The sequence below is a fragment of the Lissotriton helveticus genome, chromosome 7, assembly GCF_964261635.1.
Source record: "Lissotriton helveticus chromosome 7, aLisHel1.1, whole genome shotgun sequence".
Lineage (NCBI taxonomy): Eukaryota > Metazoa > Chordata > Amphibia > Caudata > Salamandridae > Lissotriton > Lissotriton helveticus.
In genome coordinates, this window is record NC_136068.1 from 1155455420 (window position 1) to 1155478322 (window position 22903).

The 22903-nt window shown below is 43.9% G+C and overlaps 1 protein-coding gene across 1 annotated transcript in view; it reads left to right on the forward strand.

Annotated features, from left to right (window-relative positions):
* LOC144769415 (cilia- and flagella-associated protein 337-like) overlaps positions 1 to 22903 on the forward strand; it is an 817111-nt gene that overhangs the window by 79989 nt on the left and 714219 nt on the right. The window contains exon 5 of the mRNA XM_078653507.1: positions 2506 to 2677. Coding sequence (XP_078509633.1) covers positions 2506 to 2677 — 172 coding nt within the window. The remainder of the gene's footprint in view (positions 1 to 2505; positions 2678 to 22903) is intronic.

Genomic DNA, 22903 nt, shown 5'->3' on the forward strand with positions numbered 1-22903 from the left:
GAAAACACATGGGTGTCTGAAGTGTTTGAATTTTGCCATTAGCAAATGCAATTTATGTTTGGCATTTTACCTGAAGGCATTCTGGGTCCAACAACTTGAAGTGCATCATCACTAAGCCAACGGGGTCCCAAAATCACCTCCAAGTTGAACATTTTATGGTGTGATTTGTTTTTTCACACATACCAGGCTTCACATCATTTGCCCTGGCTGTTGAGTAGAGATGCTTAGAATTTTACTAGTGTTAATGGTATGCCTGTTAGGATATTCCAGGAGTCTTACGTTCATACAAGAAAATATTTCTGGTGCATTCCTATCTGTCAGTGGGAGTGAAAGCAAGGTTGTAATCAATTAGCTCGCTAAATTAAAGAGCCTGGTTTCTGTTGAAGTTTGTTTTTGCCAACAGGTGATCTCAATGCCAGACATGCAGGCATTCTGACAAATGCCTAAACTGATTAGGAGATGATGGAGACTTGGTGTTTAATGGATGCTTTTTTGCATATCCGGATTTCAATAATAGAATATGCAGGTTATTTAAATTCTCGAGACGGAACAGCTTATACTTTCAAATAAGGCAGTAAATATACATCAAATTGTGAAATGTCCAAACTTATATGGTTGCACGAAGTCCCTTCTTAAACATAGTTTTATTTCTGGCCCCTATTTTAGTTGCTATATCTGGTGTAAAGGAATTGAAGGAACAGAACATGAACACTTTCCTTAGGAATGTTTCTTTAATTATTAAGTACTGTAGTGATTACAGCTGATTGTTTCTCCTATGAAAAGAAACAACAAATCGAATATGATAAAGTGAAATGGCAGATTAACATCCTTCTTTATTATAGATCTCATATATATAAATAAGATATAGATGGTTTGTTACTAATGAGCTTGTGGACTCTTTCAGAATCAGTTTATATCAGCTTCTTCTATTAACAAGGACTGAGGTAGTTTAGACAAAAACCAAGATTACTGTTAATATGCCACCAATGTACCCAACATCTCCCTTGTTTGGCAATTAAATAGAATCTACGTCTTTCTTCTCCACAGAAATCCAAGGGAGATTGGAGAGAACACAGAAAAGGGAGTGGGTGTTACATTGATTCTTATCAAGAAGATATTGAATGATTTGAATTGTGTATTTGAACAATAAAATGTATCTTAAAAGCTAAACCAGTTATAAACCGGCATAAATCATGATGGTCAGAGGACCAAACCTCAACTGTGCCATTGGTTCGATCAACGCATTCATTTGCTGAAGAAAATAATATTTATTGAAGTCTTGAATTCCAATAGAGGTCATCTGAATTTAGCTCTCTTCCCTGTCATGTCATCGTCAATCAATAATGTAAATCTAAATGTTAAAATACACTTTGATATCATTCTTTTTAAAAGTGATAGTCATTATGGGTAACCAGACACGGTAGCAGGAGACTAATACTTCTCTGAGGTCTATTTTTCCACTGAGGATCTATTTCACTGGCATTTAAACCTATGTAGGCATTTTATAATGATCATGCTTGTTCATTCATGGTTAGATCATGCAAGCCTACACTTCAGTACCTTCTGATAGACAGCGACCAAGGCATTTTGACAGCTGATTGCTTATTTCTCACTCAATGCTGGTTAGTGATATAAGACGTTCTAGTTGCACCTTTAATAGAAGCTGATGAGATGTTAAGCTGTAAATGTCATCATGTGAGGACATTTCCTACTGTGTATTATAGACCTCAATATGCAAGTACTGTATGTTGATATGATTATCCTACATACTTTATTGTTACAATATGTACACCAATGATTACACTGACAGCTGGTTAAAAATCTTAATATATTTATTTCAATGTTGTGACCTAATACATTATTATTAATAGTGTTTTACACTTTGACATGAAGATAAATAACTGGTTTTCCTAAAATACTTTTCGAGGTATTTACTGTTTTTTGAGAACAATATACTTATTTTTCCAGGAACGTCTGACATGGTGTTTTTTTTTACAAAGAAAGACCTTGACAGACCTGGTGGTGAGTCACCCTAGATTGGAAGCCAAACCCCTACCATTGACCAGTCCAGACCTGTGGACCCATTCTAACAAACAATGCAGAACTGAATGGTTACTGGACTACAGTGATTAGTACAGCGCTCCATCGATAACAGTAGCAGATTACCTCTAGATGGTCACTTGTCCTTCACTCTGTAGCTAGGGATGGATCACAAAATACTCTTTGGTTGCCACAATACCTATTTTGGACTCTTTGAGGTATCTGAATTGATGCAATGCACACTGACAAAGAGTTTTAGGAGCTCACACTTACATAGAAAACTCAAGCTTCCAGCACCACTAATCACTAATACCTAAAAATAGGCAGGCCAAGTGAGTATGACAGCTCAAAATGCCTCACCTCTGGCAGGTGCGATAAGGACTGCTATCCATTAACCTAACTAACATTTTGTTTCGTCTCATACATTGCACATGCTCTACTTTTGATGCAGCACTATTGTTGCAGATTGCAGATGATGCCAGCAATACACAAGTCGGGAAAAGGAGGTTCAAGTCTTGGACGACTGATGCAGTGTACATGCCAAATGTGCACAAAATAGCGGTTGCCACTACCAGTCGGGACATCCACTTTTTTGACGTCTCTACAATGAACATTTTTGAAGAGTTCCATCTTTTTGGTAAGCTCACCAAGACAGTTCATCTATATGACAGATACACTCAGAACCCTAAGGCTTATAGATGCCCTGATTAGGAATCATTATGATGGTGTACAGAAGGAGTATTCAGTTTTGATCCTATAATTGTTTGACTGTTAAGACAATATTTACCAGGAAAGAAGAAACTAGTTAATTATTGGCTTCAACTGGGAATGCCACCACTGCCAAGACAGACAAGTGAAGAACTGGGCTTCCTTCATTCAATTAGAGGAGCAGGGACTGGCCCATACTAAAAGTGGTATATATAAGGGATTCCTTCTTCAGCAGAACAGGTTTCTTCTCCATAGTAACAGGAAAGAATGCCCACAGCCGAAGCCGAGCCGAGAGGAGCAACACTTGTATTTGTTTTGGATTGTGGGGGTCGGGGGGCTCGTGGCACCAAGTAGCTAACCTCCATGGTAGACAATAATGGATTTATCACTCCGTTAGAAGGCATTGTTAGAAATCAAAGTATAGTTATTTAAACTCACTGTAGAGAAAGCCAGACATTTTGAAGGCACCCCAACCTGAAAGTGGAACTATGTAATGCAATAGCAGGAAGCAAACAGGGTGTTTCACAGAGATTTCATTTTGTTCATTAATTAGGGTGTTTGTATGACGTATTCAAGAGGTAGATACATTCTCTGTGGACTGTACAAGTAGAAATACTCAAAGCAGTAAATGTCTTTTTATAAAATTCAAATGGAACACATTTTAAATGAAGACAAAACCTCCACATATATGTGGGAAATCATAATTGTTTTCCAAAATGCTCATATTTATGTATTATCTCTGGTGGCGTTGCTCGGGGGAGGAGGGTTACTCGGGACGGTGTTGCCCAGTCTCAATGTGTCCTGGCCCCTGTGTGCCCCACCACTGTCGTCAGCTGCAGCCAGCCAAATCAGATACTTTCATCTCAGTCAGGGAAGAGCGATGTTTATGTTTCATGTTTTACTACTCTTTCATTTGCTAAGAGTTATTGCTTTTTTCCTTGATGGGGTGTTCTGCAGTTTTTTCATGCAACATACTTCTCATGAATAGTACGTTGTTTGAATAATTCGCCACTATGTACATTATGGTAGTTCAGATTGTGCATAGGACACGATTAAGGAGTTCAGGCCGAACACAGTGAAGGTTTCTCATAGTTGCTTTTAATGGGCCATAAAGGGGGACAGAGTACATGCTCACCCAATCCTTGGCCTCTCTGCAGATTGCACAGAGCAATGGTCAGGTGTATCAATTGTAACTGCATGTGAAAGCGCTTTGCACTAATACATTTAAAGGGTCAAAACACAGCTTTGGGTCATGGGAATCCTAAAAGACGGGGCAATTAAAAAAATAAAAGAAAAACTTTGCAGGATTCAATTCAAAGTCAAAACGTTCTATTGAAAATGTGAGAATTTTTAATTTAGGATGACAAAAAGTAGCTTGTCAGTCAGACTCAAATTATCACCAATAATGCATAAACACTAAGCCAATTACCAAGACCAAAGACTTGTGATCTTAGTTGCTCCTGAGGCGAAAAGCCGGGAGCTAGTGTTGCTGTTCCATTGTTATTAAAACCATTTTACTGCACTTATTAGGAATCGAAATTGTAATTAGGAATCGAAATTGTAATTCTCCCACCACCCAGTGTGTTTTAATTTTTACTTTGAGCACTTAGGCTCACTCGGATTTGCGCTCCATTCGGACCCGTTTTTCTCCACTTATCAGCCGATTAGGAGCAGAATTGTGCCTGTGGCATTGAGGGGCCGATAACTTTGGCGGCCATATTGTGTAGGGGCAGGTTGCTGCTCTAGTGTTTGCTAAGAGGCGCCTGACACGACTCGTCCAAACACTTAAAAGCAGACGCCCTCCCTACGCGCCAGCGTACGCGACAGCGACGCGCTTTCCGCGCCAAAGGAGCACCCAAGGAAAGCCCGTCTGTGCCCGTCCGTGCCAGGCAGGGACAGGACAGGACAGGCGGGGCCTGGTGCTTTACTGGATGGGACTTGGACCCATGGAACTGCCGAGGTATAGCAATAAGGAGTTGCAAGAGATCAGAGACAGGGCAAAGATCTGCTGCCCTCAAAAGACCCTGTTAGAGGAGATAAGTTTAGCATGCCCCCTATGCAAACACACAGGTCTAGAACCAGGCAAATCAAAATCTTATTCTTTTGCTTTGCTTAACTGTCGTTCCTTTCTGAAGCATGCGATAGAAATTTGCTTACTTCTTGAGGAGCTAGAACCCGACGCCCTTTTCCTCACGGAAACGTGGCTCACAGAAACTAATATAGTACGGGCGCTTCCATCAGATTATTCCATCTGTAGGCAAGACCGGAGTTTAGGACAAAGGGGGGGGGGTAGCTATCATTTATAAAACTGCTTTTGTCTGTCGTACATCAGGGAGTCCTCTCCTAGACTGTGAGAGCTTGGGCTTTTCCATCTCCCTCTCTCCCACTTGTACCTTTTCAGGTATCCTTGTATATAGGCCGCCTGGAGATTATCGTGACTTTTGTAATAATCTTTTAGAGAAGATCTCACTTCCTATTAGTAGCTACTCTAATTATTCCATCTTGGGGGACCTTAATATTCAGCTTGATGAAACAGAGGCACTGCCAGCGCAGTCTTTGACTGACACGTTGAGGGTAGTACAACTAGAACAAATAGTATCAGGTCCCACCCATATAGCAGGCCATCTTTTGGACAATTTTTTTACTAACTTAAGTAACATTACTTGTAATTCGCCCAGCTTTGTCACGTGGTCAGACCATGCTCTGCTTTCATTTGCCTGGTCCCCATCGGATCAAAATTATACACCTAGCCTCTCAAAAAGATTGAGTCGGACTTGGTCTAGGTTATCGGCGGAAGATTGGGAAGCGGCCCTGAGGAGATCTCCCCCAGTTCCCTGTGATGACCCCATTCAGGCCAATGAAGCCTTTAACAGGTGGCTTGAATCCTCTTTGGACTCCATCCTTCCCAAGAAATTAGTCTGTCACAGGACCGGCCCTAATAAAAAACCCTGGTACTCGGGGGATTTAAAAGAACTTAAACAAAGATGCAAACGAGCGGAGAGGAAATGGAGGAAAGATTTCTCCATTCCAGCTAGAGAAGAATATAGGGTTCTGATCAGATCATATAACAAGCATTTACAATGCAACGGTTTTGCCTTTGCAAAAGTTAGAGCTATTGGCATTGTGAATGACAACTTTTTTATTTATGTGTTGGTTTTGAAAACAGATAAATAAATGGCATTGCCATTTTCAATGGCAATAGCTTAATCTCTCGCAAATGCCACACACACACCCATAGAGAGCCCCCCCACACGCACACAGAGCCCTCCCCCACACACCGACACAGAGCCCCCCCCCACACACCCACACAGAGCCCCCCACACACACAACGACACAGAGCCCCCCCACACACCCACACAGAGCCCCACCCACACAGAGCCCCCCCAACACAGAGCCCCCCCACACACATCCACACAGAGGACCCCCACACACCCACACAGAGGCCCCCCCACACACCCACACAGAGCCCCCCACACACCCACACAGAGCCCCCCCACACACCCACACAGATCCCCCCCACACTGCGAGCCCCACAAAGCACATATTACTGTAACTATTTGAGGAGATAATAGGTGCAGTAACAGCAAATTTCACAGCGCCTTATTCTGGGACAATCTTACCAACAACTGAAAGACCTGAGGGGCATTTTTTTGTTGCTTTCTTAACGGCCCATTATTACAATTACTGAGCACTTTACTAACCTGGGTCATCAAAACTAGTAGCAGAGCTCAATTTATCCCGGTTATTGAAGTTGATGGGGCAGCTGGATACCACCGTCCTGCGTACCTTGCCACGTGCCTGCTAGTTGAGTGTAGACTTTTCTACTTGTACCTATTGGTCGTCTGCCTCCTTGACTTGTGGCTGCTACATTACCCATCTGCACTTTCAGAGCACAGCAGTGACACTTAACTCCCAAAGTCTTACGGTAGGTGGAACCTGCTCTGGTGCTACCTTTTTGAAAGTGAAATTGTTTGCACACCTACCCCACCTATTGCAGCGATGCCACGCCAGTAGTGACCCTTCTTCGCAATAAAACACACAAATAGGAGGTTTGCACGGCCCCCCTCCGTTTGGCCATCAGACCTGTGTGCAAGCTGCTGCCAGATGCACTTCCTGCGGCTGAAGGGTCGGTGTGCCGGCTGCATCGGGCTCCCATCTCTTCACGTGCAGCAGGGCAGGCATTGATTGCATTGGTCATCTTTCCCTGGAGAGGATGCCAGTGGTAAGCCTTGTGGAAAGCCCCACGCACAAGCGTTTTCTGTGCTGAAACTGTGTATGCGACTTGTTACCCATCGTCTTTCACCTTATCGGCCGCTGATGCTGTCTTGGTATATTTTTTCTCCAGGCCGTGCCGGACGGGCCTCTCGCAGTCAGTTCAGGCCAGGCGGTGCTGCTTGCCAGCATCCTCTCGGGATGTGTTTTTTTATTTTTTTTGCGACAGCGTCAAGGTTTTCTTTGTAAGGCTGTGTTTGAGTTTCAGCATTCCTGCGATAACGACGAGGATGCGTGTATGGGGGGGGGAGAGGGTTGGGGGTTCGTCGTCTGTCAGGGATGCATCACAAAGTAAAGCTGGCGACCAGTGAATCTTATACAAAACAATTCTCCAACCTGCGTAAACACCAAAAATAAAATGTTTGAAAAGGTGGGAATTAGGCAGGCGCCTTGCAACATTTTCCAACTTGATTCGTGCATTTCTGAGCAGCTTAAGCCTGCTCTTGCGGCCTGTATTGCTTAATGGCATCCTGTCTGGAATGCAGAGCTTGTCCCTGCCACTCAAAATGCTGGGATTGCTGAATTTAACTCCTATTTGCCTGCACACAAGACTCCGTGAGTGCGAAGCAAGCCTATGCTGCAGATAGCCACAGGTTGCTTGCATGCCTGTCTTTGTTGAGGGCGGGTAGCGGGTGTTTGTTGTGTTGTTGCATAATGCAGTTGGGTATTAATCACTTTTAATTGTCGGTCACCTCATTCTGCTCCTCTGCTCGGGCCCATCATTGTGGGCGGACCAGCTACCAGGGATTAAGTATTTCTGCAGGCGTTCCGGAAACGTGTCTTTACTCTGCCTACTTTAGTGGTTTGGCAAATAGGGTTTAAGACCGTCAAATGTGAAGCCAAGCCATGTGACCGGTCATAAGAGCAAGGAAAGACAGGGAAGCGGGGGGGGGGGCGGGAAAGACACAGAAGCGGCAGGGGGGGGCGGGAGGATCACGGCGCACACGCACTTTTATAAACAAAATGCTCCTTACCTGATCGCCTCGTGGGAACTCGAATCTCGCAGCCAACTCCAACAACAGACACTTGAAAAAGACGAAAACAAGCCGACTCAAAAAAAATAAAATAACACACACCCTCCGCCGCGATGACGATCCGAAGTGGGTGGAGAGGGAAAAAATTGCGGGAACGCCCCCGAATCTGGTCCGGCCTTGACGGACAGATCCGGCTCCCAATGGCTAGCCTCCATTTATGGAGCAGGCCAATGGGAGGAGGGGGCGAGGAGGGGGCGGATACCCGACCCCACAGAGAAACATAAGGATTTTGCTAGCGCATGCGTACTTCGTACGCATTGCCAAGCAAAACCTAAAAACCAGTTGATAATTGCGCAATCAGCGTACTTCCAGGATAAAATCTCAGAAGCAGCCAACAGGCCAAGGGAAATATCTAAAATATTTCAAGAACTGGTCACTCCTACTCTGGCCACTAGAGCATCAACCGATCCCCTGAAACGCTGTGAGGACCTAGCAGCCTTCTTCATCGCTAAGGTTGATGACATATATTCTGGCTTTGGGGTTATAGACCAGTATGCCAGCATCGAGGAGAGTAAGTGGACACCGGAGGAGGTGAGTCTGGACACCCAGAATCGCCTTGCGACTTTCCCCCTGCTGGATCTGGCCACTGTCGAACGCCTCCTCATAAACCTTAAGTCAGTCTTACCTTTGGATGTGGCCCCACCGTCCGCACTTAAAAAGGTACCAGGGACGGTATGTCCCGCCATAATGCATGTCATCAATATCTCTCTAGAGACGGGAGTAGTGCCTCCCACCTGGAAGTTGGCCAAAGTCAAGGCTCTTTTGAAAAAACCTAACCTTGACCCCAATGATCTAGCCAACTACAGGCCTATCTCCTTACTACCAGGACTTAGCAAGATAGCCGAAAAACATGTGAACCATGTTTTATCGTCTTTTATAGAGACCACAGGAGCTCTCCACCCCTCCCAGACGGGATTCAGAGCCAGGAAGGGGACAGAGACCGCGCTGGTGTAGGTGGTGGAGGCGACCAGGAGCATCGTTGATGCCGGAGGCTGCGCTGCGGTGGTCCTGCTGGACCTCAGCGCAGCATTCGACACGGTCAACCATCCCCTCCTACTCCACCGGCTCCGCCTTGCCGGGGTCTCTGGAATGGCCCTTGGATGGCTTAGTTCCTTTTTGTCGGAGAGATTCTTCTCAGTTTTTGAAGAGGAGGTGTCATCAAACCAACTTCAATTGTATCACGGCGTTCCCCAGGTATCTTCACTCAGCCCTACCATGTTTAACATCTACATGAGACCATTGGCTGAAGTGGTGCTTCCCTGGGGTATTCAGCTTGTCACCTACGCTGATGATACACAGTTGGTTGTCTCTCTGACTAGGGATGATGCCATAGATCAGGGGATTCATAATCTAACCCCTTGCCTCGTCAAGGTGATGGAGTGGATGACTGCCTCCTTTTTAAAACTTAATGGGTCAAAAACAGATATTATGCTGTTGGGCCATAAAGCCCCTCTTAAGCTTGACCCTTGGTGGCCTAATTGTCTTGGTCCTCCTCCCCCGCCCAAGACCCACATAAAGAGTCTGGGGGTATGGCTGGACTCTTTTTTGGGCTTTCAAGTCCAGGCAAAGAAGGTGGCAGCGTCCTGTTATGGACTGATTAGGATCCTCAGGAAGGTCCTGAGCCTCCTTCCCTTTCAGGCAAGACGGATTCTGGTCCAGTCGTTGATCCTTTCACGGCTGGACTATGCAAATGCGGTTTACTTTGGGGCCCCAGCAGGCACCATACAAACCCTGCAATCAGTGCAGAACTGTGCAGCGCGGCTGCTGATGAATGTACCTAGACGCAGCTCTGCTAAGGCTGCACTGCGGCTTCTCCATTGGCTGCCGATTCATGAGAGAATCACGTTTAAAATTATGTGTATGGCACACAAGTCCATCTGGAATGAAGGTCCTACTATCCTTCACCCTTTGTTTCGTCGTCATCAATCCTGCAGAGCACTAAGATCTAACCAGCACAATCTGCTTGTAGTACCTAGGGTGAAGCGAGCCCGAATGGGAGGTCGTCAACTCTCCTTTCTGGCTACCAGATAACATCAGGCATGTAGGTGACCATCTTGCTTTCAGGAAGCAACTGAAGACTCTTTTATTCAAATGAGGGTCTAGGGTAGCACTCTGGTTTAATAGCGCTGGGATGCCTAAGGGTAGCCATGCGCTCTATAAGAACGTATTCATTCATTCATTCATTACCAGCGGCCATTACATAAGGGAATAAGCCATAACCACATATAGTTCAGCAATGAACTAACAAAAAACTACGTTGTTTCTAAGTAAAGGAAGAGTAATCAACAAGCGGACCAACAAGTAGTCTGCCACCGAGGGAGGAGAAAAATATATATCTGTGCCAGTCTAACATGGAGACCAGTCAGATCTAAAGCAATGAAAAGTCTAACTATGAAGTCGGATTACAGTCCAAAATGGGGACTGCTCAGTATGAAAGTAAGGAAAAGTCTCTAAGCGTAAATCAAATAAGCAAACAAAAAATCTTGAGAAAGTCTCTGAAAAGTCTGGCACACATCCCAGTACTGACACATTTATAGTTTCTGAGAAGTGAAGAACCATGCCTTCATCATGGTTTAAAGAGGTGTCATAGGGGCTCATTACGATGGAGGGAGAACATCAGTGTGCCCGCCATCGTAGCGGCGCTGTGACCGCCCACCAGACGTGCAGCGGTCCTACCACACATATTAGGATGCGCCTGCCATACTGGTGGGCGCATCATGGGCTTTTAAGATTGCAGGCAGTGCTGCTGGCTGCAGCACCGTAAGCAATGTCAAAAGTGCATGTACAGCATTTCACTGCACAACGTGGCAGGCACCAAGAGGTGCCTGCCACTTGGTGCATGGAAACGCAGGGGGTACTGGTACCCCCTAGTGCACCCTCCCCACACACGTTCCCAACAGGCCCCCGAATGCAGTCTCCGCCTGTCTTTTTGCGGCGGGATAACCACCGCACAAAAACAGGCCGAAAGGGATACCATAATCCCTACAGGCACCGCCGCAATGCTGTCCTGATTCCGGGTTCCGCAAGGTGGGAGAAAAAAGGACCGCCTTGTGGAACCGTGGTGGACGGACTTTCCGTCCGCCGCGGACACATTGAAATTCCCACCGCCATCCTAATTTGGCAGTGGGAATTTCCTGTGTAATGGCGGAAGGACTGCCACTGCCGGCGGTCCTTCCGACATCATAATGTGCCCCATAGTTTGGTATAGACATAGAAACAGGACATAAACTCATCATCATTGTAAAAATTGTGCTACATAATATATGATGCTAATCAAATGATTAGGAGGGGATTTTAACTGCCAGTTTGAACTGCTTGAGGGATTACCCCCTGATAACTTATTTGATGAGGACCATTTTTAAAAAATTCCAGTCAAGATGTCCTAAAGTTAAAAAATGGTCTCCATTGGTGATTCAGATGAGTTGTCTCACAGTGAGACACTCTTTACGAGCTTGCAATGGGAGATCCTTATCTGAATCATCGAATGGTTATACGTTCTACAGCAAAAACCGTGGGTTTATACTAGACTATATTTTTATTAATTCGCATTCCTGGGATAGGATGATGGATTTCAAAATTATCCCACGTCTAGATAGCGACCATTATGCGCTAGTAGTAGAACTTAAAGCTTTGAACATGGGAAGTTTGTCTCTCTCAGATAACCCCATTGATTCTAGGGTGGTGGTTTCCAATTGCAGGAAGAGAGTGAGATGGACACATTTTTGCCAATCTGAAGACAAATTGGGCAGTTTATATGATGCCTTGTTACCTGTTCTTATAGATGCGTCCACTTTAAGTAGCCTAAGCATGGATAGTATAGATTTACAGCAGGCCAAAATGAATCATGCCAAATTAGGAAAAGCCACTTTTGATTTTTTTACCCAAATAAAATTATGAAGCAGGATAAGTGGCCCTCCCACCCTTGGTATAATACCTCTTGCCGTAAGGCTAAAAAGGCATTAGTAACATCTATCAAAGCCAAAGACCGGCCTTTAATAAGATCAGCAAGAGCAAATTATAAAGCTGTCACACTAGAAGCTAAGCAAAGGTGGGAAGATGAAAATTGGGCCACTATGAAAACTGCATTAGGGGACCTTCTGGGGAGTTGTAAACTTAGGAATGACTACCCCCCCAAAGTGCGGCTGAACGAAACCTGGATGAACAGGTCTGGCGGGAGCATTTTCAATCCCTTTATGCCAAGGAGCGGTTGCCCGGTGATGATCTTGCCAATGGCTGCGACCCGTCAGTTGCTTGTCCCTCAGCAAACCGGGATCTAATCCCTTCGTCTGATGGTGTCACGGGTCCAAGCATAAGCTTAAAAGAAATAAAGGACCAGGCCTGGATAAGATACCTGGAGACCTCTTCAGGAGCGAACCTGCTATCTGGGACCCATATTTTTGGATGCTTTTTAATGCAATCATGCAAGGCATGAAGATTCCCTCGAGCTGGCTTGGTGCGGAAATAATTGAGATTTTTAAAAAGGGCTCCCCACTCCTCCCAACCAACTATAGACCTATTAGTTTAATAGATAGTTCGCGGAAAGTATTTGCACGCGTCTTACTCCTTAGGCTACAATCATGGATGGAAGAGATGGGGGTTGTGTCCGCCCTGCAGGCTGGGTTCAGGGAAAAGTTGTCGACCCTGGACCAATTGCAATTGTTGTACTGGAAGACCGTAAGCCTGCAGGGGGGCAGCCTCTCCTTGATTTTTGTAGACTTGAGATATGCATTTGATTTAGTTCCTAGGGAGAAATTATGGCTGGTTCTGGGTGAGATGGGGGTCCCTGAATATTTAATCCGACTTTTTAAACGCTTACATGAGTGCAACTATGCGCAAATTAGGCATGGCAAGGATGGTAATCTCACAACACCTATACCCATTAATCGTGGCGTACGCCAGGGTTGCGTGCTTGCGCCAACTTTATTTATCCTCTATATAATGGCTTGATTGATACCCTGCTTGTAGAAAAAGATCTTGATGCCCCTAAGCTAGCCTCCCGGAGAATCTCGGCGATGATGTTTGCGGATGACACTCTATTGGTAGCTAAATCGCCTATGGGTTTACAAAGGGTCTTGGACAAATTTGAGATATTCTGTAGTGAAATAAATCTACAGAAAATCAAATTTATGGCGTTTAACTGCCCAAAAAGTACACGTCCTAACCCGTCTTTGAATGGTGAACCTCTTGAGAGAGTGTCATCTTTTGTGTATCTAGGTATTACAATCTCCGAGTCAATGGAATGGGGGGCTCATATCATGAAATCTACGCTAAAATTAGCACAATCCACAGGTGGCATCATGAAGGTCTTTAACAAGTCTAGCAAAAGAATTGCCACCCCAGCAATAGAAATTTATAGGGCACAGGCTAGAGGCGGGGATTTATATGGTGCAGAGCTATGGGGCCACCTAAAGCTTGAGAATCTAACGCAGGTGGAGAACCAATACTTAAGACAGTAATTTAGACTGCCACGCAGCACCCCGTTGGCCCCACTACGTCTTGATGTGGGAATAACACCAATTGCCGAAGTGGCGAGCCTCAAACATATAATGTACTGGCGCCTCCTGTGGACCACCCCTGAACTTATATCCTATAGGGAGAAACTATCAGACGTAATGAGGCTACGGGGCGCTGCAAAGTTCCCGTGGTTTGACCACATTAAATCCTTGCTAATTAGTATGGGTTTAGGGGGTTGTTGGTCTGAACCTGAGTCAGCCTGTTTTCTAACATCTAGGAATCAAATGAAGGCACTTTATAAAGAGTACAGACTGGCTCAACTACATATCTCCTCTAGAACCGGGAAACTCACTAGAGTCTTTCTAGAAATAAAAGGTATTCCTTGCTTTGAGACGGTAATAGATCTTATCAATCCGCCAGCGGCAAGGAAGCTCTATTTACAGTACAGATATGAGGTGCTTCCTGTTCGCTTTTTTACATCTAAGTGGAGAGACCAGCAAATGAGTCAGTGCCCGGCATGTGATCACCCCGAGGAAACGGAGCTCCATGTTTGCTTTAGCTGCCCAGGCTATTACAAAGCAAGGAGACGCTGGCTGGTTCAGATTTGTAGAAATCTCGGCAACAGGCGCTGTCTTAAAGTATTCAGGATATTGAAGACTGATTCTAGTATCCCAATAGTTTATTCAGTTGCAGGCTTCCTGTTCTCCATGTGGTGCACCAGAAGGGTTTTTTTTTTTTAAATCTTCAAATGTCGCATTAACGGCGCGATCGTGAAGCATTTATGCTAGCATAGTAAGCTGCCTTACTTATTTTGTATATTTTGTATATTTTGTATAGTCTTAAACTTAAGGGCTCCTGTTCTTTTTTAACATGTGCTTTTAGCTAATTTATGTATTTATTATTGTACTATGCACTTTCCGAAATTAATTGTGTAATCTTCACCTAGATGTATACACTAAAAACTGAATGTACTCTAACATGAAAACATGTGTATAATTAATTTAATTATGATTGACTGTATGATGTAATTTTGGATATAATTGATTGCTTTATCCTGCACTTTATAGGTCATTCTGACCGAAATAAAGTCTTTTTGAACTGAACTGCTACATAATATAAGATATTCTGGAAAACACTTACATCATTAATAAATAGTGGGCACTCTTTACCATACAAACAAGGGAAATTACATTACACTATTGAAGCAAAAGAAACATTAAGAGATTTTGTGGCTTGGGCAGCATCAGGCCTTAAATATTGCAACATATGAAACCATCTCAACATGGCTTCCTACAGCACACAGATAAATACATTTTACTCAGTACAAGAAAACAACACCACGGAATGATTAGTATTTCATCTATTTTATGAACATGAAAAACACAAAAGAGAAACATGAACATAGGAAAAATGTTCATACAATTTTAAAACCCACTGTTTCTTCAGCAACTTTAAAACTGATGTCAATGCAAACAGGCCAAATCCCAGTACTTTACATTTTCTGACTAGTTGTGATAACTACAAATTATGTAAATAAACATAATTTTCTAATTAATAAAAACACTTCATCATATGCAAAAGTGTGTGAAGGCGGTCAAGAGCTGTCAAAATACTGACAGAGCGAAAGTTAAAGAAAATGCAGTGCTTACAGATGAGTGGGTATGTTATGTTTGGGGTAGTGAAGAGAATGGGGAAGCAAGGAAGTGCATGGAAGCAAGAGTAAAAACAGGATGCTGACAGGGAAAGAGATGAGGATTTATTATAATATAAAAGCAAACAGAAACTATATTCAAATAAACAACAAATATCCATTCAACAGCGACTGCGAATGATTATCAATGCAGTAGGGCTTTTTTGCTGACAAGCATCATGGTAAATGATGTTGCAAATTTCACAACAAAAATTATTACATTACTGATAACTTCGTGGATTACATCATGTTGTAGTGCACTTGGATGTGGTAGCTTGCAAATTTCAGTGCTTTTGTATATAAAGTTCATTTGACAAATTATTGCAGTGACATGCTTGGCTCTTGTAGTGATATACTTGAACACTGCCCAATACCCATATTGCCTGCAACCAAGTGTAATGGGCAAATGACATATCATTAAGTAACATCCTTTACCCACATTAACTGTATGGTAATACAAGCTATGTCTAGTTGCTCAGTGCACTAATGCATCTACTCCAAGTATCAGAGTTTGACCTTATGTCACTGGGTCAAACACTGGAGGGTCCACTCTGCCTTTCATCCTTTGAAGATCATTAAAATGAGTACCATTATGTTGGATATGAATCATCTTCATTTCAGCGCATAAATGCTCCAACATGCTCTTTACAAGGACACTTTATGTTATACTACGATCTGTAGTTTTGCTCCATGCCCAATATTCGTGACAACAGTGTCTACGAGGAGCTTTCTGTTGCAATGTCCTGAGTACAGTCAGCACAAAGTATGACCTTTGGGTCAAGCTCTCTCAAAACACTTCAAATTCTAAGAACCCAGAGGCCATAGCTTCTACTGATGTATCCTGTAGTGAGAATGGAGCAAGACCTACTACCATCCCCTCTCATCAGCTAATTTTATTGTAGTTATTTTTATTTATTGAGTTTTATATACCGCAAACTTGATCCGAGGGCATCAGAGCGCTTGACAGAATTAGCAGCATATACATGTGATACATTTGGAGTAAATTCAGATATATAGAGATAGAAAGTGATGAGATATACAAGGTATGAAATTGCATAAGGTGAAATATGTAAGATACATTAGGGGTACAAATAGGTACGTGGTGGCATTTTGTGACAAGGTGTATAAGGACATTGTGGAAAGATTGCTAATATAATGTTGAGCTAGATACGGTATACACAATACATACCGCTTTGCAGAGCACAGCTGCAATTGTAGAAAATTACCAGTGGAGTAAAATAATAACAGCATAACACATAGTATCAACAAATACAAAAAAACAGGCTGAACAGAAGTAAAGACAGGCGTTGTAGGTAACAGGTATTTGGGGATAAGGCCTCTTGTGGATGGGGGGACTAAGGCACAGATTTGCCTCTGGTAATGGTGCACAGATTTATCTAGAAGGAGCGCAAAGGAAGCCGCAGGATAGGCAGGAGCTTTAAGGTGCGTTCAGATATTTGTTGAGAAGGAGAAGCTTTCAGTTCTTCTTGAAGGGAGGGAAGAGTTGCTTTTCCCACAGGTCCTGATACAGGGAGTTCCAGATATTTGGCGCATTCCCAGAGAAGGAGTGGGAGCACAATTTCTGTCTCTTAAATTTTGGAGGGACCAAGAGTAGTCTGTTTGAGCTTCGCAGTGGTCTCTTTTGGCTGGCTTTTGATAGTTTATTTGTGAAGTAGATTAGCTTTTCACTGTAGAGAGCTTTTCGGGTTATCAATGCAGTTTTTCGTATGACCCTTGTCCCGATTGGTAGCCACTTGATTTGTTTGAGGGTTGGAGTGATGTGATCAAAGAGCCCGTCCTCCGATACAAGTCTAGCCGCAGCATGGAGAATGGCTTTCAGTGGGGCTAGGTAAGATTTTGGGGCGCCCATAATCATTGCATAGCCATAGTCTATCTTGGGTAAGACTAAGAATTGTGCCTATGTTTTCAGGTCTTCACTGGGGATGAAGGGTTTTACTTTTTGGATATTTTTCAATGTGTAGCATGCGCTTTCTGCAGAGGCATTGATATGGTGTTTCATGTTTAGGTGGAAGTAGAGTGTAATCCCCAGGGACTTAACAGAGTAGGAGAATGGACAGTTTGCATTTTAAAACTGTGAGGTTGTCGAGCCAGCATTTTACTGTAAGTTATTTTTCTTTGGAATGGATGAGAAGGAGTTCAGTTTGGCTGAGGGTTGAGTTTGAGGTGGTTGCTGGTCAACCAGACTTGAACTGCAAGAGGTATATAGGTGCTGGATGTCCTTGACTGATGAAACTTTCATGTAGAATTGGGTGTCATTCGGGTATGGATGGTATTTTATTCTAGCTTGCCTCTGGATCATTGCACGGTATTCCATATAGAGGTTTAATATTGTGGGAGGCAGGATTGACCCTTGAGGGATTCCTTGTGAGACTGGTGTTGTTTTTGTGGTTAAGTTCTTGAGCTTGATTAGCTGCGAGCATTGGCTTAGAAAAGAGGAGAACAACTGAAGGATAGTACCATTGATGCCTGCCAGTTGTGAGAGTGTGTTCAGGAGGATGCTGTGGTTGACAGTGTTAAAGGCGCAGAGAGGTCTAGGAGGACCAGGAGGCAGGGCCGGCCATCTGTATATTATGAGCTGGTTATGTCCTGTACCTGCAGGCCTATCCTCTATCTTATGGAAAAAAAGAATGATGCAAGCTTATCTCCTCTTTATCCCCACTGGAATAACAGAGCCTGTCTTATGGGAAGCAAAAGACAAATATATGGAAGAAAAAGCCTCACCCACACTGTCATTGCATGCTTCATCGTTGGCGAATCCGTCTCACCATGAAAGGATGATGTCATCATGGTGGTCTCACACTGAACCTCTGGAAGAGGGATGTCAGAATGAGTAGTTCTGGCTTTGATCAGGGGTCCAGATGTAGCAATAAATCTATCTATATGTGTACCCAAGGTTACATATTTATTTGAGGAGTGGTGTGGCTCACTGGTTAGAGGCGGCAGACCCGTAAGCAGAGAATGGCCCAGGACCAGGGTTCAATTCCCGACGCGGCAGGGTCGTGGACCAGGGTCAAAACAGACTTGATAATTCTCGCCTCGGTGCCTACTCTAACCAGGGAACACACTCAGCAACTCTGGGCACTAAGCTTGCCTCATCTCTACAACGGCCCCCCACAGACGTCGGGGATGCCTGGTTTCACCATGGAGATACCCAGAAAGGGACCATCTCACGGGGAAAACCAGGACGGGTTCCCCAGTGGTCTTCAGCGCCAGGATACTCCATGGAGTCGCAGTGCGCTTTACAAGTACACCCACATTTTGATGGGTAAACAGGGCAAGGTTAAAAATAACCTAAGGATGATATCATGAGCTTATGTCTCGAACATCCTTCTGATCTATGATTTGCCAACATATTTCGGCCACTCTACGATCCCCAAAAGAGGGTCTGGCGCCTTAGTCAGGGTAACACAGGTGCCCATAAAATCCATCCTGCGCCCTCATTTGTGCATGCAGGTAAGAATAGGTCTTACCTCTAACAGTCATGTAGGTTATTAACACCCTATTCTTAAGGGGTTTGAGACTAATAGTCACATTGGTCGGGTACCACTCCTGTAGTCACACATTCCTCAAAGTACAGCTCCAGCCAACTATTTGATCACCAGCGAACTCTCTTTCTCAGTACCTGGCCTGGCCTGAGTGGTTGTCTTATACCTTGTCCTGTGTCTGCTCCTCCCTATAACAAAACTTCACAGCATGTGTGAAATTATAGGCAAAAAAAGAGTCTCTACTCAAACTATTTAATACAAGACTAACTCTTACAATGTCACAAGATAATAAATCATACTAGAGGTAATGCATATATTTTAATTTTTCCTGAAAACTTCCATTCAATAGATAGATCAGAGCTGGCTAATCCATAATTCTACAATAAAAAATCATTTTAATCTATTTAAAGTACAGCAGCAATTTAATCAAACACAAAAATTAATTTGTATATCAAGTCGTAAACCCCATCAGAATGCTACTTATCGTGACCCAACTCAGTCCAGAAAGTTAAAAACAAGGTTCCTGTTGTACACTATCATTCCTAGAGATAAGGAGGAAGTTTGTGAAATTTTAAATTCCTCAAGACGGACAACAGTGAACATTTCAAAGCTCCGACTCATGTTTCATGGACCATTCCTGATATATATTCCACCTATACCAGGACCAAAAGCTAAATAAATTATTAAATTTCGAAAATCTGTAATACTTCAAAAGGGTATTTTATTTACTTTATTTATTTATTTGCAGTTTTATATAGCGCGTACATGACCCGTTAGGGTATAAGATCGCTTTACAAGGAGAGAAACGTTACGTACATGAGGCATGGGCAAAGTACGGGGATGGGAGATCGGGAAAAGTCACTAGTGGGACAAAGCCATGGATATATACAGGAGTCAATACAGTTCCAAGATCATTGATGACATGAGTACAATAGGACACAGGAAGAGATATATATACAATAAATGGTACAGATCCAAGTACAGGATGGCATGGTCAGAGTACAAGGAAGGGGGTTAGAGAAATGAGAAATGAAGGACAAAGCTGTGGATATGTACCGGTGTCAATGCATTTCCAAAACCAGCGGGGCGATTTGATAGCAATAGGACAACACAGATATGTACAAAGATCAGGGCACATTGTAAGGAGTGAGAGTTATTACAAGTAGCAGGTCAAGCGTGAAAAAAAGATCACGACAAAGCTAGTATGTGCATCAAGTTAGTTTGTGAAGGAAGTTGCTCATTAAGAAGGTTTTAGCTTCTTTTTTCAAGAGTGCCAGAGAACGTATTCCTCTGATGGAGAAAGGAAGCGAGTTCCAGATTCTTGGTGCAGCTCCGGAGAATGCTCGATAGTATGTTTTTGCCTTGCGGAAGCGGTGTAGCTACAGCACTCGGTCTCTGGCGGATCAGGAGTTTCTGAATCTCCCAGATAGCATGATTTTCTGGGCGAGATATGCCGGGGAGTTTGTGTACAAGGCTTTGTGAGTGATGCAGGCCAGCTTGAGATGATTTCCGCCTTCAAGGGGAAGCCAGTTCAAGGCCTTCAGGTGTGGTGAGATATGATTAAAAAAAATAGAACCGGATAAGAGTCTGGCTGCTGCGTTGAGACAGGCTTTTAGGGGGGCAGTCGAAGTCTTGGGCCGGCCAGATAGTGTGGAGCAGCCATATTCGATTCTGGAGGTAACTAACGCCTGCACAGCGGTTTTTAGGTCGACAGTTCCAAGGAATGGTTTTAGTTTTCTCAAGTAGAATCTGGCAGTTTTGGCCATCGCATTGATGTGTTCAATCATATTCAGGTTGCTGTCCAAAATGATCCCAAGCGATTTGGCAGAGTCCACACTGGTAGGGGTGCAGTTGAGTGCTGTGATTGTGTTAGTCCATACCAGGATGTCAGCAGATTTTTTGGGGGGGGAGATGAGAAGAAACTCAGTTTTTTGGCCATTCAGTTTGAGCTGGTTGTTGGCAAGCCAATGGACAGTCAGTTTCAGGGTATCATTCAGATGGGTGATCTCGAGAGAGAGAGAGAGAGAGAGAGAGAGGAGATTTTAATGTAGATCTGGGTATCGTCGGCATACATGTGGAAGGAGATGTTGGCAGAGTGGAGAATTTCAGCTAAAGGTTTGAGGTAGAGATTGAAGAGGGTAGGGGACAGAGTGGGGCCTTGCGGGACACCAATGGAGATTGGGGAGGAAGCAGATAGGTTGTTCTTGACAAGGAATCTTTGTGTGCGGTTCTGGAGGAAGGAACCAAACCATTTGATGACGGTGCCTTCTAAGCCCATCCTATGTTTGAGGCGTTGAAGTAGTTTCTCGTGGTTGACTGTGCGGAATGCCGAGGAGAGATCCAGAAGGATCAGAAGACAGGTTTTGCCTTGGTCCAGGGCTAGGAGAGCATCGTCAACGATGTGAAGAATAGTAGTTTTGGTGCTGTGCCCAGGTCTGAACCCAGATTGGAATTTATCGAGTAGATTGAAATTAGCGATGTGTTGGCTTAGTTGTAGCTGCACATGCGAGAAGAGGGATATTCGAGATTGGTCTGAAGTTATCAGGAATTTCCGGATTCCGAGTGGGTTTCTTTAGGATGGGGATGACTTGCCCTGTTTTCAGTGTGTCGGGAATGGTCCCTTGGAGAAGGGAAGCATTGATGATGGTCTGGATGGGTGTGAGAGTGTTGGATGTATTGAGGTTATGAGAGGGCTGTGTTGCATATGTTTTGAGATGTAAATAGAATGTATATATATTGATGTCTTTGATGTTTTTGGATTCATCTAATGCCACAAAAAAATAATAAATATGTTTTTCAAATAAAATTTTCTGGTTGGGACAATGATGATGTTTGAAAAGAATTGGAGTTAGTACCTAAATGTATATTATGTTCTAGAGGAGGTTCCCTTGTTCTTGATTCTAGGGGACAGAGTGGAGCCTTGCGGGACACCAATGGAGATTGGGGAGGAAGCAGATAGGTTGTTCTTGACAAGGAATCTTTGTGTGCGGTTCTGGAGGAAGGAACCAAACCATTTGATGACGGTACCTTCTAAGCCCATCCTATGTTTGAGGTGTTGAAGTAGTTTCTCGTGGTTGACTGTGTCGAATGCCGAGGAGAGATCCAGAAGGATCAGAAGACAGGTTTTGCCTTGGTTCAGGGCTAGGAGAGCATCGTCAACGATATGAAGAATAGTAGTTTTGGTGCTGTGCCCAGGTCTGAACCCAGATTGGAATTTATCGAGTAGATTAAAATTGGTGATGGTTGTAGCTGCAAATGCGAGAAGAGGGATATTCGAGATTGGTCTGAAGTTATCAGGAATTTCCGGACTCCGAGTGGGTTTCTTTAGGATGGGGATGACTTGCCCTGTTTTCAGTGTGTCGGGAATGGTCCCTTGGAGAAGGGAAGCCTTGATAATGGTAGTCAAGATGGGAGCAATGAATGAAGCAGTTGGTGGGGAGGGGGTCGTTAAAGTGGGTATTCGCTTTTAAGGAGGATAGAATTTTCAAGATGGAATGGTCATCATGAAGATCGAATTTGGTCCAGAGAGCCTTGTTTTTGGGTGATGCTTGGTGGGGACGAGAGGAGAGAAGGGTCCCAGTCGGAGAAGGAGGGGAGTTTGAGGCGGCATTGAGTTAGTTACCAAGCGAGTTGATTTTGGTTATGAAGATGGAGGAGAACCCATCACAGGTTATTGGGGATTTAGAGGTTTCTTTGATGATTTCACTAGTTTGTTTGATTGAGGTTTGACTAGTTTGAAAAGTTTGCATGGTCTTTTCTTGGCATTTTCCAGCTCTGAGTTGAAGAACTCTTTTTTGGACAAGAGGATATTCTTGTTGTACTAATTTCTGGCCTGACAGAGGACTTTAAGGTGGTAGGCTGAGGGGTGCTGTCTCCAGGTCCTTTCTTTCAGATGGAGAGCTCTCCTTTCGTCATTGAGAGGTCCACTGACCCCAGGGTTTTTGTCTTTGATTTGGGACCTTTTGAGCTTAAGAGGGGCCAGATCGTCCAGAATGGTAATCATAGTCGAGTTGTAGTGATCTGTGAGGTCGTTGACGTAGATAGATTCAGGGGGGAGAAGCTCATTCTTGCAGCGGGCTGTCAGTTTCTTGGGGTCTAGGCTTATAGAGTCTCTGATCCAGCGTTTTGGTTTAACCCGTTGCCCAAGTTTTTTCAGGCAGTGGTCAGGTATAGTGAAGGTGATGATGTGGTGGTCACAC